The sequence below is a fragment of the Lissotriton vulgaris genome, chromosome 8, assembly GCF_964263255.1.
Source record: "Lissotriton vulgaris chromosome 8, aLisVul1.2, whole genome shotgun sequence".
In the NCBI taxonomy this organism is placed as follows: Eukaryota; Metazoa; Chordata; class Amphibia; order Caudata; family Salamandridae; genus Lissotriton; species Lissotriton vulgaris.
Window position 1 is genome coordinate 627,292,719 of NC_141696.1, and position 19,913 is coordinate 627,312,631.

The 19,913-nt window shown below is 47.5% G+C and overlaps 1 protein-coding gene across 1 annotated transcript in view; it reads left to right on the forward strand.

The window, feature by feature from the left end:
* EIF2S3 (eukaryotic translation initiation factor 2 subunit gamma) overlaps window positions 1-10,950 on the forward strand; it is a 438,788-nt gene extending 427,838 nt beyond the window's left edge. Inside the window, exon 12 of the mRNA XM_086936140.1 lies at window positions 10,476-10,950. Within this exon, the coding sequence (XP_086792266.1) occupies window positions 10,476-10,539 (64 nt within the window). The 3' untranslated portion in view covers window positions 10,540-10,950. The remainder of the gene's footprint in view (window positions 1-10,475) is intronic.
* The last annotated feature ends 8,963 nt before the right edge of the window (window positions 10,951-19,913 follow it).

Below are 19,913 nucleotides of genomic sequence, written 5' to 3' on the forward strand. Positions count from 1 at the left end.
TATAGCCCAGAGTAATTGCTAGTGGGTTTGATTAGTTCAAACATTCCATCAATCACTTTTTTGTATTCTTCCTTAACTGAGACTTTGGCCTCGTACCCGCTCTGCCACTGGAAGTAAGCTGGGTCCGAAGCGGGTGGTTGATTCCGGATGGCCCTTCCACTCCCTGGTACAGCACCATTCGAAAAACACCACCTTATACTTGCAAAAAAAAAAAATGAACTGGCATGCAGCCTTAAGTAAGAACAAGGAGCCACTGCAAACATCCTTCTATGAGATGTTTTGTGACGACTGCTTCATTGGCCTTGGAAACACTCTGCCAGCATGTTTCATTTATCAGTGGTCTAAAGGTAAGTGTTGTAAAATGTCACTTTGCACCCCTGATCTGAAAGAAATATGTAAGTGGTAGATTCCTTACCTTAGAATTACCCCAGGCGTCAGACTGGATCCGGACAGTTTTCGTCAGCAGTACTCCTGCGCATCGATAGGCGTCGTCGTGCGCTCCGCGGACGTCTCTGGCGTCGTATTCGCCGAGACATCATCGCTGGAGCTACTTAGACGAGCCCATGCGCACTGACGTCTGTTCTTTCTTTTTCAGCGCCAGCAAGCGCAGGTCCGGAGAGAGCGTCTCTACTCCAAAAACGTTGCTGGAGCGGTCCCGAAAGTTGCTAGAGGCTTGCGCCATTCAAGGTCCCGGTCCCATGAGAGGTCCAAGGACCGGTTGCGGAGACACTGCCACCATCGTTCGACAAAGTCTTCTCACTCGGAGTCAGGTAAGGCAAAGCACAAGAAGTCGCAGAAGCGTTGTCGCACAACACGGCTGAGGGTGCGGGTGGTGCCACCCCCGCGGCTCCAGCAGAGCCTGTGCAGTTGCCGACGGCCTACCCGCCCTTCCCGGGTCAGTCGGCGACTCCGGCCCAGCTACATGGCTTTCTATCAGCCACGGCCGGCCTTTTTGGCCCATCGGGCCCCGACTGCATGCCTTCGGGCCCCACGGGTCCGACTGGGAGTCCTCGCTCCTCTTCTTCGTCGCCGGCTCCGGCCCCGACGTCATCTACGCCTCCGGTCTTGACGTCTTAAGACCCCCATGGATCCATGCGTGGCCTCATACGACCATCGACGTCTACGGCACCGGCATTGGCAGGCCCCCTGACCGACGCCGTCTCCAGCTTCCACCCCGATGGGGAGACTGCACCGGACCGGCATCGATCGATGCCAGTGGGTAATTTCTATCCCTTTCTCATCCACCTCCCTCTTTTCCGCCTGCCCGGCAGGTTGGGAGGACTAGGAGGGGTCTAAAGACCCTCTCGCAGCCCAATGCGAGTTAGACCTGAACTGGGAAGAGGATTTGGAGGACACAGGTGAGCTGGATTTTACTCCAGAACCTGGCGCACTGTCTACTGTGGTTACGGAGGAGGGTGGTACATATTCTGTGTTGTTGCGTAAAGCAGCCGAGGCTCTCCACCTCAAGCTCCCTACGGTGGCTGTCCGGACTAACCTCCTGACAGAGGTGCTTTGGCCGGCGTCTTCATCTACGGAGCTGCTGTTGCCGTTCAACGATGCACTTTCGGATGTCCTTTTGGGCACCTGGTCCAGGTCCAACACAGGGGCTCCTGTGGATAGGAACGTGGCCCGACACCATCGCCCGGTCCCGGGCGACCCCATTTTCCTCTCCCAACACCCTACCCCTGAGAGCTTGGTTGTCCAAGTTTCCGCGTCCCCAAGTGCATTCTCTTCCGCACCACCGGATAGGGAATCCAAGAAACTGGAGCAGTTTGGGAATCGATTTCCACGACGGTGGCGCTACGCCGCCACGCCTGGCTGAGGGCAACTGGCTTTTCCGGGGATGTCCAGAACACTGATGGACATGCCCTTTATTGGCACTCGCCTTTTTAGCGACAAGGCAGATACTGCTTTGGAGCGTTTTAAGGACTCGCGGGCTACGGATAAGTCCTTAAACCTTTCAGCCACGTGCACTTCTGCTTTTCGCTCCTTTCGTGGCCAAGGACGGGGTGCCCAAACAAGTTTTGTTTCAGAGCCACAGGCCTGCGCAGCAACAGTCTCAACGCAGCCGTGGACGTGAGACCCTTAGAGGTGTGTCGCAGGGCCAGCGGTTGGGTCGGTCCCCTACCGCCACTGCCTTCAAACCTTCCTAGTCCCGTGTTTCAGGCCCACTAAACACCAGTGGGTGGCAGGATTCGCCATCACCTCCACCACTGGCGCACCGTCACTTCGGACAGGTGGGTTTTACATTTAGTCCAAAGGGGCTACTCTCTCCCCTTCAAGACTACCCCTCCAGCCATGCCACCTCTATACCACTGCATGTCTGGGGATCACTTGGCACTTCTCCAGCAGGAAGTTGCGGCCCTCTTGGTCAAGGGGGCAATCGAGCGCGTTTGACGCCAGAGGTAGTTTGTGGTTGTTACTCCCACTACTTCCTGGTTCCGAAGAAAGACAAGGGACTTCGGAACGTCAATCGCTTCCTCCGGAAGGAGAAGTTCAAGATGCTCACCCTTGCTCAGATCTTGTCTGCCCTATACCCGTAAGACTGGATGGTAGCGTTAGACTTGCAGGACGCTTACTTCCATATTCCCGTCCTGCCGGCCCACTGGCGTTACCTGCGGTTCACGGTAGGCCATGAGCACATTCAGTTCACCGTGCTCCCTTTTGGCTTTACCAGCGCCCCTCGGGTGTTCACGAAAGTCATGGCGGTGGTCGCAGCTCATCTGCGCAGATGGGGAGTTTCAGACTTCCCCTATCTCGACGACTGGCTGTTGAAGGCGGGCTTGCCCCAGGCACGTCTCCCACCTCCAGACTATAGCAGACCTCCTGCATTTGCTGGGGTTCTCCATCAATCACACATTATCCCCTCTCAGAAGCTCCTCTTCATGGGAGCGGTTCTGGACACGGTGCAGTTTCGGGTCTATCCTCTCGAGCTGCGAGTCCAGGACATTCGGGCTATGATTCCGATCTTTCAGCCCTTGTCCTGGGTTTTGATCAGGAGGACCTTGAGGCTGCTGGGCCTCATGGCAGCCAGCATCGTGCTGACCAATCATGCCATATGGCACGTGCGGGCTCTGCAGTGGGATGTGAAGTTCCAGTGGGCGTAGCATATAGGTAACCTGTCCGAGTTCGTCCAGATCTCGGAGGGCACTGCACAACAATTGCAGTGGTTGCTCATGAACCAAAATTGGGTCAGCAGCAGATCCCTCTCCCTTCCCTAACCGGAACACACAGTGGTGACTGATATGTCCCTCCTGGGATGGGGCGGCCACATGGGAGAGGCGGAGATCAGAGGCTTCTGGTCTCCGTTGGAGTCCAGGCTCCATATCAACTTTCTGGAGCTCTGGGCGATCCGACTTGCACTGAAGGCATTCCTTCCCTCTGTCAAGGGGAGTGTAGTGCAGGTGTTCACAGACAACACCACCTCCATGTGGTATTGCAACAAACAAGGCGGGGTGGGGTCGTGGACCCTGTGCCAGGAGGCTCTTTGTCTCTGGACATGGCTGGAACGTCAAGGCATTTCCTTGATGGTTCAACACTTGGCAGGTTCTTTGAACGCCAGAGTGGACGAACTCAGCCACAGGTGCATGATAGATCACGAATGGCTTCTTCACTCGGAGGTGCCGCAAGGTCTCTTTCAATAGTGGGGAGAGCCTTGGTTAGATCTATTCGCCACCGAAGAGAACGTGCAATGTCATCAGTTCTGCACGCTGGAATTTCCAAGGCGTCACTTGCTCTGCGCTGCTTTTCGTCACGAGTGGAGTTGCAGTCTATTGTACGCCTTTCCGCCCATACCACTTCTACCAAGAGTGCTGAAGATCAGGCGCGACCGGGCCCAAGTCGTTCTTGTGGCCCCCGACTGGGCTCGAAGAGTTTGGTACCCCGAGCTACTCATTATGAGTGTGGATCCCCCGATTGGTCTGCCTCCTCTGGAGGATCTTCTGTCACAGCAGCAAGGGACAATCCTCCACCCGAACCTGTCCAGCCTCCACCTACATGCGTGGAGATTGAACGGCGACAGCTGATTTCATTTGACTTGTCTCCTTTAATCTGTGATCTCATTCTGGCAGCCAGTCGTCCCTCCACTAAATCGGTATACGCCTGCAGGTGGAACAAATTTGTGGCATGGTGCACAGCAAAGGCTGGAGATCCCCTTTCTGCCTCTCTTTCAGAAGTTCTTTTATTCCTTCTTTTTCTGGCCCAGCAGGGCTCCGCTCTGGGGACTATTAAGGGCTACCTTTCTGCGATTTCAGCCTTTCTCAGGGTTCCTGATCAGCCCTCTCTTTTCAGGTCCCCCGTTGTTAATAGATTTCTTAAAGACATTACTCACCTTTTTCCTCCTATTCCGTTTGTAATGCTGCAGTTGGACTTGAATCTGGTTCTTACTTATCTGATGTGTGCTCCTTTTGAGCCGCTTCAAAACTGTCCTCTTCGTTTATTTACTTTGAAGACTTCTTTCGTGGTTGCCATCACCTCCGCTAGGCGCATGAGTGAGACCCAGGCTCTTTCCTGTAACCTTCTTTCTCTGTTCATCCCGACAATGTTGTGCTTCGCACTTGTCCTTCCTTCTTGCCAAAGGTTGTTACTGCCTTCCATCGGGAAAACTATCACCTTGCCCACTTTCTTTCCGCCTTCGCACTCTTCAAGAGAGGAAGAGAGGCTCCACCGTCTGGACCCAAAAAGTGCGCTCTCATTTTACCTAAATCGCACACAACAGTTCTGGGTGAATGACCAGCTCTGTGTTGGCTACGTAGGCGCCAAGGAAGGTCGGGCTGTACACAAGAGGACTATCTCCCGCTGGGTCGCCTTGTGTATCAAAGCCTGTTATTCTCTGGCTAAAAAGGAACCTCCGGTGGGGTTGCTTGCCCATTCTACCAGGGCGATGGCAGCTACTACTGCATTGGGACGTGGTGTCCCCCTGCAAGACATCTTTCAGGCAGCCACGTGGGCCTCGCTGCACACTTTTACTAAGCATTATTGCCTTGACAATCTAGTCCGGAGAAACTGCTTCTTTGGCCGTTCTGTTCTCTGTGGCTTTCTGGTGTGATCTTAGTTATCAGACCCACCACCGGGGTTGGTATTGCTGGGGTATCTATTCTAAGGTAAGGAATCTATCACTAACTTGTTTCTTTCAGATGAAGAAGATACTTACCTTCGGTAATGATATATCTGTAAGAAACATTAGTTAGTTATAGATTCCTTCACGCCCCACCCATCCACCCCGTTCTGCGTAATGATTTCTAGGGTTAAGGTCATCCCTTTTAGGGCCCTAGTTTCAATACACAAGTGGTCAGTATCTTGCATAGCTCTGCATTCCTGGCGCAGAAAGTCGTGTACAGAGCTGACGTCGGTGCGCATAGGCGCATCTAAGTAGCTCCAGCAGCGAAATCTCGGCGACGATGACGCCAGCTATGTACGCGGAGCCGCACGATGACGCTTATCGACGCGCAGGGGTACTGCTGACAAACTTTCCAGATCCAGTCTGACGCCTGGGGGGTAATTCTAAGGTAAGGAATCTGTCACTAACTAATGTTTGTTGCAGATATATCATTACCAAAGGTAAGTAATTTATTCTTCAAAATGAAAAAAACAGATATATTTATCCGAGCAACAGAGCCTATTGAGTTCTTTCCTGGTGCTGAATGGAAAAATATCAGCCATTTACTATTAGCAGGATCTAATTTGGAGGTCTTTCTAGCTAATGGCTGTAAGTCTTTCCTCTCTCTTTAGAAGCATAGGTAAGCAAACTTTTTGTAGTTTCTTCCCACATGGAAATAGGTCACAGAGTGTAAGATCAAAATGCTTTGTTTTTGTAATAATGTGTTCAAGCATATGGGCTGCAGACCACACACTATTGCATAGATCGCCATCTGGTGGTGGGCCCGGATGATTACACTTTGTTGTTGTCTTGGAATAGTCTTTGTCTGTTGGATAACACTCCTGTAGATCGTAGTGCGCATGGGCATCGACTCCATCGTCCGATTGTTTTTTTCCGCCATCAGGCTCGGATGTGTTTATCGTTCGGTCCCGTTACCGACCACTTTTTGACTTCCAGTCCTACATCATACCATCGGTATCGTCTTCGACAGTAATTCCAGTTACCCGCGCCGAAGGAAGGCTTGCGCTTCTCGATTCCAGCGTTCGTCAGGGCCCAACTGCACCATTGGGCCTTTAGCTCATGGAAAGAACACCTTTCAAGAAGTGCCCTCAGTGTGGACACATTTCCTCAAACTGATCTTCATGAGGTTTGCAATCTGTGCTTGTCCCCGGAGCACGAGAGTCGAGATTGCAAGGCCTGCGCTTCGTCCGGTCCAAGAAAACCATCAGAGACCGTCAAACTCAGTCATAGCACAGTCCTCTTCATCGACACCAGACCTCATCGTAATTCGAATTACCGCTTTTCCGGACGTGACCACGTAGAAACTAGTAAATACCTACAAGACGGGGAGGACCTTACTGATGTGGTGATAAGGAGTTATACATGCCTTATCTCACTTTGATCTATGTTTATTTGCAGTGCTTACCTCTGTTTTATTGTTCTAATCCTTTCATGTTTGATATGGTCGCAGTCCATGCTGAGTATCCAAGTTACCATACAGCAGTTGTGCCTTCAATATATGGCCCACTGATCAACCTACCTGCAATCTTGATTTAATGACTAGCTGCTTTAGAATATTATTTCTCTTCACCTACTCGGACTGTGACTACTTCTACCCGTATTTGATGCAATTTTGATTTGCTGCTACCTGACTGACCACGTCTCTTTCAATAGCTAGAAGATCTAGAGGTTTACTTGCCCACAACGTGGATGCTATTTGTGACTTGCGTTTCCTTGGCTACTCCATTGGAGGCTGCTAAATAATATAGCCCTGACGAAGTTCCTACGGGAATGAAACGCATTGGCTGAGGCCTTTTAAAGATTCACAATAATAAAGGAACTTGTTCTAATTACTACACCTGCTGCTTACTTCTTATTTTGGTGCACCATCCATTTGATATAAGAAGGCAAGGTTATTACCAATACCTCAATCCACTGTGCATTAGATGCTGCCGACACAGCCTCTAGAGCAATAAATCTGTCTCGAACTCCATCACCACAGACAGGTGGGTAAGACAAATAGTTCAGTCAGGTTATTGCCTGGAGCTCACTTCCACTCCTCCAACAATACCACCCAGACAACGTCCCATGTCACAGGAGCATCCCACACTCCTAAAACAAGAGGTTGCATCTCTACTGCAAAAGAATGCAATAGAACCAGTCCCAAAACACCATCAAAACACAGGCGTTTACTCCCTATACTTTCTGATACCCAAAAAGGAATGTTCCCTCAGACCTATACGAGATCTAAGGCCTCTAAACCTTTACACACAATCCGACCACTTCCATATGGTCACATTACAGCAGGTTTTGCCACTGTTAAAACAAGGCGACTTCCTTGCCACATTAGATCTCAAGGACACCTACTTCCACATTCCTATCCATCAATCTCAAAGAAAGTACCTTCAATTCGTACTAGAAGGTCAACATTACCAATTCAAAGTACTCCCTTTCGGAGTAACTACAGCACCTCAAGTTTTCACAAAGTGTCTAGCAGTAGTAGCAGCACACTTAAGAAGGGACAACATTCATGTCTTCCATACCTAGACGACTGGCTAATAAAATCCAAATCATACCACCAATGTTTACAGCACACACATCAGACCATCTGCCTGTTACACAAGCTAGGATTCACAGTAAATCAAAAGAAGTCACATCTCCAACCGTGCCTATCTCAACAGTATCTAAGTGCCACAATAGAAACCTCCAAAGCAATTGCATCCCCCAATCCAACAAGGATGCAAAGTATGCAAGCTTTTATACAAAAATTCCAGCCACAACACTCACTACCAGCTCGAGTGTTCATGCAATTAATCGGAATGATGACATCTTGCATTTTCATAGTACCACACGCAAGACTACAAATGTGCCACATACAAGAGTGCTTAGCAAGTCAGTGGAATCGGGCTCAGCAACAAATAACAGATCTGGTGGTGGTGGACGACCGGACCATCGCTCTCTGCAGTGGTGGAACACCAAAAACCTTTCCAAGGGCCGGCCGTTCATAGAGCCTGTTCCACAAGTAGTGCTAACCACAGACGCATCTCTCACAGGATGGGGAGCGCATTTGGAAAAAAACACGGTACAGGATACATGAACACCGCAACAAAAGCTACTCTACATAAATCATCTGGAGTTGCTAGCAATTTTTCTAGCTCTAAAATAGTTTCAACATTACTTATCAGGCAAGGCTGTATTAGTCCGCACCGACAATATGACAGCCATGTATTACATCCAAAAATAGGGAGGAACACACTCCTTACAGCTCTCCCGGCTAGTGCAGAGCATATGGAGGTGAGCCATTCCTCAAAAAATCTTTGTTAGCAGATCTACCAGAAGTTCACAATCAAGTTGCGGATCTGTTAAGTCATCAAAGACAACAGATACACGAGTGGGAACTTGATCCTCAAGTTCTTCAACCTTTCTTTCACAAGTGGGGCCAACAAGAGATAGATCTGTTCGCCACACATCGCAACTCCAAATGCCCAAGCTTCGCCGCCAGATACCCACACCCATTGTCCAAAGGCAATGCGGTATGGATGAGTTGGTCAAACAAATTTGCCTACGCTTTTCCACCTCTCCCACTAATTCCGTTAGTGGTACGCAAGCTACAGCAACATTCCCTCACATTGATTTTCATAGCACCAACGTGGGCAAGATAACCGTGGTACACCACAATACTAGAGCTCTCAGTAGTACCACATAAAACATAAAAACTCCCTCCACAACTACTGACACAGAACCATGGAGAGATAATGAATCCAGACCCCATGCAGCTCAACCCAGCAATTTGGCTCCTGAGGTCTTAGAATTTGGATACCTCAATCTTCCGTCTGATTACATGAATGTTATAAAAGAAGCGAGACGCCCCACCACTAGAGCATGCTATGCAGCCAAGTGGAAAAGGTTTGTTGTGTATTGCACAAATAACAACATTGACCCATTAGATGTTTACATCCAAAACATCATATGCTACCTGCTCCATCTACAAAGATGTAATTTAGTGTACTCCTCAATCAGGTTACATCTTGCTGCTATAGCAGCCTACCTTCAAAACAGACAACATTTGTCATTATTTAGAGTACCTGCCATCAAAGCGTTTATGGAAGGACTCAAAAGAATAATTCCTCCCAGAATACAACCCTCCCCAGTATGGAATTTAAATATTGTTCTCACTAGACTTATGGGTCCTCCATTTGAACCATTGCATAAGTGTGAATTACAGTTCCTTACATGAAAAGTTGCTTTTTTAGTTGCTATTACCTCACTCAGAAGGGTAAGTGAGATCCAGGCATTATCAATTCAAGAACCATTCATACAACTCCATCACAACAAGTGGTTCTTAAAACAAACCCGAAATTCCTTCAAAAAGTCATTTCACCGTTCCACCTCAACCAATCTATTGAGTTGCCAGTATTCTTTTCTCAACCACAAACAGTTGCGGAAAGAGCTCTACATACATTAGATGTAAAAAGAGCGCTCCTCTACTACATTGATAGGACATAACCATTTTGTAAAACAAAACAATTGTTTGTGTCCTTTTCTCCTCCACATAAAGGTAATCCCATTTCAAAATCTGGGATTGCAAGGTGGGTTGTTAAGTGCTTTCAAATCGGTTACCAAAAAGCAGAACGCACTATCCATTCCCCCTAGGGCTCATTCCACCCGTTTATTAGGGGCATCTATGGCCTTCCTAGGAAATATACCCCTAGATTATATCTGAAAAGCAGCTACATGGTCTACAACGTGCACATTTACAAAACACTATTGTGTAGATGTGCAGGCAAAACAACAAGCAAGTGTGGGCCAGGCTGTACTCAAGACATTATTTCAAACTAATGCAACAGATACCGGTGGTCGCCGCCAAGGGAGAAAAACTGCTATGCAATCAATGCAATAGTGTGTGGTCTGCAGCCCATATGCCTCGAACGGAAAATGCTACTTACCAGTATGCATCTGTTCTTGGCATGTAGGGCTGCCAAGCCACACACGCCCAACCTCCTCCTCGTCTACCTATATCTGTTCCAGTAATATCTTAATTAGATACACAAGACATGGACATCCTTTTCTGTACTCGTACAACTCCATTTCCCCAATGGCGAAAAACAATCTGATGATGAAGTCGATGCCCATGTGCACTACGATCTACAGGAGTCGCCATCCAACAGACAAAGACTCTTCCAAGACAACAACATAGTGTAATCATCCGGGCCCACCAACAGATGGCGATCTATACACTAGTGTGTGGCTCTGCAGCCCTACATGCCAAGAACAGATGCATTCTGGTAAGTAGCATTTTCCTTATTACTGCCTGAAGTAACATTTAATGCATAGTTATGCTCTCATCCATATTTTCTTGTCTTTGTTTTTTTTTTAGTTTAATTGGTTGGGGGCAGATTAGAAGAGGAGTGACTATCAAGCCAACAGTTGACGACGACTAATTCAGCAAACAAAAGTGAAGATGTATGCTCGCAGTTGCAATGTTGTCTAAAATGTTAGACCATGTTTGCCACGTGTCGAGGAATAAAGCAGAACAAGCTGGAGAAATCCCAAGAGATTTGTATGCAGCTTTCTTGGCACCATCATCTAATATATAGAGCTTTTCTAAGGGAAATCTATCACCATAATTCAAAAATTTGAATAACATTTTAAAGAACAGCCCCATATGACAGTTCAAAGGGCCTTGTCCTCAAGGCAGTACAGCTTGTAACATATTTGACCGCTGCAAGTAGTATGTTTTGAAAACAATAAATTAATTTCTTACATTTCCTGTTTTCTGAATTGTTTGAACCAGAAGCTTAAACACATACTACGATTGTTTTTCGAAAGAAATAAACTCCTCTTGAAGACGGTCTTGTCAAACATTTTATTTCTGTCATGGGATGTTTTGGGTGTGTTTATAGCGCTAATGGCACCCTGGGAAGAAAAGTGTTTCCTTTGTGACTATTTACGGCAGATGCATTGAGATGTATTACAAGACTATACAGTGAGTCTCCTATCTTACCTTCCCCTCACTCCTGCCTTTCTTCCTTCTCCTACCGTCTTACATTACTCTTTCTACGCCAGTACATAGTTTACCCTATTGCTGTCTGCTTCTTAACTTTACCATTCCTTCTGCCTTTTTCCCCCTTTTTAAAGTGTGTGAAAGAAAAGGTTTTGGCCCATCAAGTTTCACACCAGTCTTGCTTTGAAAGCACCATGAAGTATCCAGTTCTCTAATTCCTTTAATTTTTGGACTTTGAAGGCTTCTCTTAACAAATCACACAGGTTAGGAGGTGTAACACAATTGCAGCATATGTGGCTGTTATTTGATCACATGCTCTGCAAACTCCTGCCTCCTCCTGTTGGGATCAGATATTACAAGTTGTTTTTCTTCGAAATAGAGGTTTTGGCTTCCAGGCGACTCTTGATTGACCCCCGAAATCCACAATACACCAGGACGATGATTCCATCTTAGAATTATTTTTATCCCCGCCATTTGGTTAAGGCGTGTTTTTTCAGAGCTCGTTCGACTCCTAGAACTGGAATCCCCTCCTAAGCGATAAGAAGATACTGTACTGCTGTTGGCTGCTTCGGAATTGACCAGGACTGTTCTTTTGAAATCTGGCTCTATCATAATGACTTATTCGAAGGTGAGTTTGGAGAGCATGTCCTTTATATTTTTCCGTAAATGAAACCGCAAGTTCCTGTGGTCCGACCAGCACAGGGTCTGTAGCCTTTGCTTACCAAAGGACCACAAGGACTCAAGCTGTTTGGAATGTCAGGCCTTTAAATAAGAAAGCTTTCTGTTACAGGAAGGAAAGTCAGTGGGTACATTAGAAGATGCAGTGCCACTGTCTTGAGCTAGGTTGTCGAGGGTACATATTCCAACTGAGAGAGGTGAAGGCCCACTCAGTATCCCAGGAGGCCAAACATTGTGGGTTCTGGAATACGTGTCCTCCGAGGACTCATAATATGTAGAACAACTAACTTCAGGGCCTTCGTGAAGCCCAAACCGAATACTGGGCCTAAACCGTCCACAGTGTCTGATGATCTTCCATTGGGGGTTCCAATTTAAAAGAAGTCTTGACTCCTGGGCAAGAGTTGGCATCAAGATAGTGGGGCTTCGAGCTCGGAGATGGTTGTGAAAAGACCTTAGTAGTCTGCAACAACCGATGTCCATGAGATTGTTTGGCCTCGGAAACAGATCTCTGCTCTAGAAAGGCCTTCACACCAGCCAGTCAAGCCTCAATGCCAAGAAACGGTCCCTTGGCATAGATCTCGAGCCATCCTTTTTCGTAGCAGAGGTTGATGCCTAAGTCTGCTTCAAAACCGGCTTTCAAATCAACCTTGTAACCTACTTGAGCCTAACCCATCACAAAAACATGAGTTGCCCGATGTTAGATTATTAGTCACATGGGATCCTGTCAGAGGACACATACTTGCAAGTCTCCCACAGCGAACATCAGTGGACAGCCAAAGAAAAAAAGAACTCTGATCTTTCTTAAAATAGTCTTTCCTTGAAATAAATACCCTGCCAATATCTGAAAAAAAGAGAAAATTAATTTTCCTTTTGTATAATCCTCACCCATTCTAGTTGCAACATGCTTCATCATTGGGTCTCATCCTGGTACCTAAAAACCAGGATGGGTTTGACCATATTTCATGGAGCCCTTATTACCCACTGTTCTATGAAACACACTACCACCAAAACACAATATCTAGACTGCCTACTGATAAATGCTAGATATCTCTATAAAAAAAGCACCACATCTACGACCTGCTCACTGACACACAACCTGACTTACACTTCATATTTAATCATGGTTGGGAGAGGACATGGCTCCAGTGTTGTGTGAAGCCGTTTTCCCAGACTATCAAACTGTCCCACAAAATGGCATTAGCAAAAGAGGTGGACTAGCTGTTATATTTAAGGAAACAATAAATGTTACCAAAGATGATGATATTTTCATACAAAGGTTGTGAGGCCCTCATCACCTGATGTGTAACCCAACAACCAACTTTCTCATGTAATTTCCTCCTCTTTTACAGACCACCGCCTAGCAATGCAACATTCCCAGACAACGTTTCAAACGTTGACACTACTCTCCAACCTATGCATTCTTGGTGACCTAAATATATGGTTTGACAAACCCAATATATTCCATCCAAAAACTGTCATCACTGGTCTAGACACACTACGCCTACATCAGATCGTCAACAAACCAACATACATTGCTAGAAACATCCTAGGTGTAATTTTTGCAAATGCTGAACTAGTTAATTTTCAAACAATTACTCCAGTCACACGGTCAGACTACCATCCGGTAGCTTTCCAGCACAAAAAATACACAAATCAACACACCTAAGGCCACCTTACAAGCATCCACCTTCCGACCGTGTAAAAAAGTCAAATTTGAATACTTGGAAACGCAACCAAAACCCAACTCCGATCTAAACACAATACATTCTGTTAAAATACTTTGAGTGGCTCCAGGAAACTTTTGCTATCTTATAACCACTAAGAACAACAAAACAGGATTCAGCACCTAGGAGGAATGGAGAACTAAAAAAGATCAAACAACAAATTGCAACACACCTGACTCGAAACAAACAGCAATCAAGATCAACTTCACGTACAGAAACTGAAAAGAATATACAAGTCAACAAACAACAAGCACTGGCGTTGCCAATAGGTCTCGCAGTAGGAAAGTTGGAGCTATTGGTTTTGTAAATGACAAAGCCCTTTATGTTTTTAAAATGAAAAAAAAATAAAAGGCATTGTTATTTGCAATTGTAATGGCTCCAACTTTCCTACTGCGAGACCTATTGGCAACGTGAGTGGTGTTGCGTGTGTGAGTGGCGTTGCGTGTGTGAGTGGCGTTGCATGTGTGAGTGGCGTTGCGTGGATGAGTGGCGTTGCATGGATGAGTGGCGTTGCGTGGATGAGTAGCGTTGCGTGGATGAGTGGCGTTGCGTGGATGAGTGGCGTTGCGTGGATGAGTGGCTCTGCGTGGGTGAGTGGCGTTGCGTGTGAGTGGGTTTGCGTGTGGTGAGTTGTGTTGCGTGTGTGAGTGGTGTTGCTTGGGTGAGTGGCGTTGCGTGGGTGATAGTGGGCTTGCGTGGGTGTGAGTGGCGTTGCGTGTCTGAAAGACTATTACTGGGTCACTTGCTTCGCCACTCGTCATGATCCCCGCATGTCCGCTTCCCACACTTGCTTAATTTTTATTAATATTGCTGCAAAGGCCCAGGGATAGCACACTGCTACCGGAGTGCTTGCTTCTGTTGCTTTGCATAACATCATGCATACTTGTTTTTAAATTTACTATTCTAGTGAAAGCTGATTGCGGTCTACTTTTAGGGTCTTGTGGCGTGTCACTGTAAAGAAAAGTTGCATTTTACTAGCTGATACCTCATGTGATTGCATCTTCACTTGTAAATCCAGTGTATTTCACCAGCGCATTCATACCCTGGATAAAGTGGGATTTGATACTGTACATATTACGGCTGAATCAGGAGCGTGGTGCATCGGCCGGGCCTGATTAGAGGAGACTGCCTGCAAAGTGCCGATAGCTCTCTGCGGCAGACAACATGAGGCCCGGGTGAGGCCTGCAATACGGCTGAATCAGGAGCGTGGTGCATCGGCCGGGCCTGATTAGAGGAGACTGCCTGCAACAGCCACAAGCTGGTGAGAGCGGCTGCTGTATCCTTGGTGTGGTGTGGCTTGGGAGGCGGCGGCTGGGGTCACACACAAACCTGGGAGTGCCGACCCGGCTCTTGGCCTTCACTCTGAGTGCCTGGCTGAGAGGGCGCCCCCTGGTGCGGCACCCCGGAAACTCCACCGGTTTGCTGGGGACTGGGGATGAGATGACTGGCTCGCCCTGGTGATCTGGATCTGCTGCCGCCCTGCATTGGGTGGAACATGCGGAGTGCCGATAGCTCTCTGCGGCAGACAACATGAGGCCCGGGTGAGGCCTGCAATACGGCTGAATCAGGAGCGTGGTGCATCGGCCGGGCCTGATTAGAGGAGACTGCCTGCAAGAGCCACAAGCTGGTGAGAGCGGCTGCTGAATCCTCCGTGTGGTGTGGGAGGAGTGCTGTTGCGGGGAGAGAGAGGGGAGGTGCTGGTGTGGGAGGGGGGAGGTGCTGGTGTGGGAGGAGTGCTGCTAGGGCAAGGCTGTGTTGTGGGAGGAGTGCTGTTGCGGGGAGAGAGAGGGGAGGTGCTGGTGTGGGAGGAGTGCTGCTAGGGCAAGGCTGTGTTTGCGGGGAGGGAGGGGAGGTGCTGGTGTGGGAGGGGGAGGTGCTGGTGTGGGAGGAGTGCTGCTACGGCAAGGCTGTGTTTGCGGGGAGAGAGAGGGGAGGTGCTGGTGTGGGAGGGGGGAGTTGCTGGTGTGGGAGGAGTGCTGCTAGGGGAGGAGAAGCCTGATGCCGGATGGGGGCGGGAGAGCCTGGGAATGCGAGAGGCTGGGCTTGCATGCGATGCGCGTGCATGTACACGGGAACTGCATGAAAACCACGGGGCTGAAGCCCTTTGGTTTCACGATGTTTTCGCCACTTGAATTCTCGCTCCGCTCGATGCGCTTGCGCACATCGATAGGTCGCGAGACCTAAAAACTGGTAAAAAAAAAAATCTTATTCAGACAGAATTCAACATGCTAAAAGTGCAAGTTTATAGAATCTCGCCAAATTTCGTAAACCTAAATGTACAGAAGGAGCTCTTCCAATTTCTTAAGAATTTACGGACAAATCAGCAAATCATTTCACAACCAAAGCAGACATGTTGGATCCTATTTAAAACGAAGGAAAACCACCAGCACCAACTCATTTCAAACAATCCCCTCCATTGAAGGCTAACGTAACCTCTGTGTTTCTTCAAACAGCTATGGTAAAGTGAATTTATGGATCTTGTCAAAGGAAGCAGACCAGCTGACTTCCCTTCTGACCCTTATTCACCATAAATCTTCAAGAGCATTCTTTTAGTCATGAGACACGGTGGGCTTGTGCTCATGACTGCTCCCGGCTGTCATGACACATGGCCCCGAAAATCCCTCTGGTGCGGGCACCTGAGGGATTCCCTTTACACCCTAAGAGCCTCTGGAGCTGGGCAACAGCTACCCCAGCTCCCGAAGTCGCAACCCCCCTGGTTTCCATGGAATGACGATAGTCGCGCCAATGTCATTTCAGTGAAACTGAAATGAGCCAAGATGCTCATTTCAGTTTCCCTTTATACGTGCTCAGGGTGCAATCTCAGCCCACTGCCCACTAAACGCCAATCTCAGCCCACTAAACGCCAGGGATTATTTTGCAGCATTTTTTTTAGGGTGGGGCTGCCCGAAATGGGGACGATAATGCCCCCACCCCCTGCCACCATTACAGCCATTCTGCCCCCCCATGGGGGGGCTGATGGGGCATTGCCCCTAATCTGCCCCTTCAGGGGCAGAAATCCCACTTGACGCCAGGGATTTTTTTTGCACAATTTATTTTGGGTGGGGTCTGCCCGAAACCGGCACGCCAATGTCCCCACGCCCGCCACCATTACAGCCTTTCTGCCCCCCCTGGGGGGCAGATGGGGCCGTAGCCCCCAATCTGCCCCCGGGGGGACAGAAAGCCCACTAAATGCCAGGGATTTTTTTTTATTCGTGTAGGGTCTGGCCAAAATGGGCAGGACAATACCCCCACCCCCAGAGAAATTAAAGTAGTTCTGCCCCCCGGGAGGGCAGATGGGGCAGTGGCCCCTGGTCTTCCCCCTGGGGGGGTAGAAAGCCCAATAGGCACCAGCGATTACGCAGGCCTTTTTTAGGGGTGGGGGCTGTCATAGCCACAGTCTTTCTGCCCCCCTTGGGGGCATATCTGGGCGAACCCTCAGGGCGGTAGAAATCCCACTAGGCTCCAACTTTTTTTTTAGCAATGTGCCTACCTGTGGATTTTGGGCACTAGCGCAGCTGGCACGTAGGGAAACCTAGAAAACCATTTTTAAAAACTAGACACCAAGGGAAATCCAGGATGGGGTCTCTTGTCTGGCTCTCACTAGGTTCTGCTACCCAGAATCCCTTGCAAACCTCAAACTTTGTAAAAAGAAAAAAAACATTTTCCTCTCAATTCTGTTGTGGGAAAGTTCTGGAATCTGCGTGGATCCACAAATTTCCGTCTAAACCGCATTCCCCCAGGTCTCCCGATAAAAATGGTACCTCACTTGTGTGGGTGGGTCAAGTACACGCAACAGGCAAGGGCCCAAAATCTAGTGAGGCGACATCAAAATTACTTATCACAAACCAACCTGGTTTTCAAGGGGGGACCCATGAGTTTTTGGCTCGGGTTCGGCGGCCATCTAGGAAAATCTACCGAACTCACACATTTCTGAAAACTAGACACCTGGGGGATTCCAGGGAGGTATGGCTTGTATGGATCCCCCAATGTTTTCTTACCCAGAATCCCCTGCACACCTCAAATTTATCTGAAAAAAATCACTTTTTCCACACATTTTTGTGTGGGAAAGTTGTGTTATCACCGGGCTGACACAAATTTCCTACCACCCAGCGTTCCCCCAGGTCTCCCGATAAAAATGATGCCTCACTCGTGTGGGAGGCCCAAGTACTAGCAACAGGCAGGGCCCAAAACGTATGGAGGCGACATCAAAATTGCCTATCACCAAACAACTTAGTTTTGCAAGGGGGGGGGGGGGATACCTGGGTTTTTGGCCCTGTGCTCATTTTTCACTGTGAAATTGTGGTGTGTCCACCTTGCGTTTTGCGCGGTTTCCTGTTGCGGGCACTCGACCTACCCATGCAAGAGAGGTACTATTTTTCTCAGAAGACTTTGGGAAACGCGGGGAGGGTGGAAATATGTGGATCCACGCAGATTCCAGAACTTTCCAAAACAAATGTGAGAAATTTGTTTTTTAAACATTTTTTTAGGTTTGCAAGGGATTCTGGGTAACAGAACCTGGTGAGAGCCAGTGAAGTCATCCCACTCTGGATTCCCCTGGGTATCTGGTTTTCAAAAATGTATAGGTTTGCTAGGTTTCCCTAGGTGCCGGCAGAGCTAGGGTTAAAAAACTACAGCTAGGCACTTTGCAAAAAAGGGTAATTTTTCATTGTGAAAATGTGATGTGGTCACGTTGCGTTTTGAGCCGTTTCCTGTTGTGGGCACTATGCCTACCCAAACAAGTGAGGTACCATTTTTATCGGAAGATTTGGGGTAATTCAGATTTGTAAAGCAACTGTTAATACCTATTGACTTTCGATGCATTTCTGCCTTCCAAATGAAAGACAATTTGTAAAAAAAAGTCATTTTGAAAAATGATCGATAATTCTCATGCTAGTATGAGTATTCCCAATTTCGGAATTGTGCAAATATCTACTGCTTCTAAACTCTATATTTAGTTCCCATTTCAGAAATACATAGGTGTCTTTAATACCAATTTTTCCATGTATACATTTTCCCAGAATAATTGCTACATACCCGGTACATAATAAAAAACCATTGCAAGTCGCTGCTCAGTTTTTGGCTCTTGGTTCGTCGAGTTATTGGTGAACCTACAATTCCTATATATCCCCTCAACCAGTAAGGTCCAGCGGATGTAACAGTATATTGCTTTCATAGAGCTGTCCTATGTAGAAGAAGTTACAGGTGAAAAAAAAGCTGTTTTTTCAACTAATTTTCAATTTTTTCTATAGTTAACGGTTAGTTTCTATAAAAAAAACCTTGAAGGATCTACACAAATGACACCTTGCTGAATTCAGAATTTTGTCTACTTTTCAAAAATGTATAGCTTTCCAGTTTCCATTATTGCTTTCATACCCATGTCTACCATTAACTGGAAGGAGGTTGAAAGCACAAAAATAGGCTACGTCCCAGAAAAATGCCAAAACTATGTAAAAAGTTTAGGTTTTCTGACAAAAGTCTGTCCTTCCCTAAAAGCTGGAAAAATTGTGATTTCAGCCCCACAAACCCTTTTTTGATGCCATTTGTAGGGAAACACCTAGACGTTTTAATTTGCAGCACTTTTTTCCCCCAAAAACAAAATTTAGCCGTATTTTGGCTAATTTCTAGGTCCCCTCTGGAGGAATCCACAAACCCTGGGTACCATCAGAATCCCCAGGTTGTTGGAAGAAAAGGTTGCAAAATTGGCGTAGATAGTTACAGGGGTCTAAGCGCGAACTACCCCAAATAGCCAAAAAAGGCTTAGCACGGGGGTGGCCTAGCGGCGAAGGGGTTAACTAGCTCGGCTGCCACACTATTAAGAATAGTCAATCATTCCTAAAATACAGGAATCATTCCAGAAGCCTTAAAAAAGGCCTACATACACCCATTATTAAAGAAAACCAAGCTGGACCCGCATGACCCCAACAACTATAGACCAATTGCAAACGGACCTTTTCTGGGCACAGTTCATTGAAGATAATTCCATACTTTCTGACTTCCAAGCAGGATTCCGTCCAGGAAGAGGCACAGAATATGCCCTCATCGCCATCTGCCATGACTTTAAAAACACAGTAGACCAGAACAGGGTCACTGCACAATTTCTCTTGGACCTCTTGACTGCCTTCGACACAGCTGAACATTACAAACACTAATCTAAAGAATCTACGAAGCTGGCGTTGATGAGACTGCATCACATCCTACCTTCAAAACAAGATAAATGTCATCCATACTCCCCCTTTCTCATCTAAACCATATTTCACAAAAGCAGGTGTCCCTCAAGGCTCTATCTTCTCACCCATTGCCGGCAATGATCAATGAGTTGTGTATAGTAGAGTGTGGTAGAGTGGATTAGCACAGTGTTATATAGTACAATGGCACTGAGTGGCGTAGAGTGGAGCACTGTTCCGGAGTA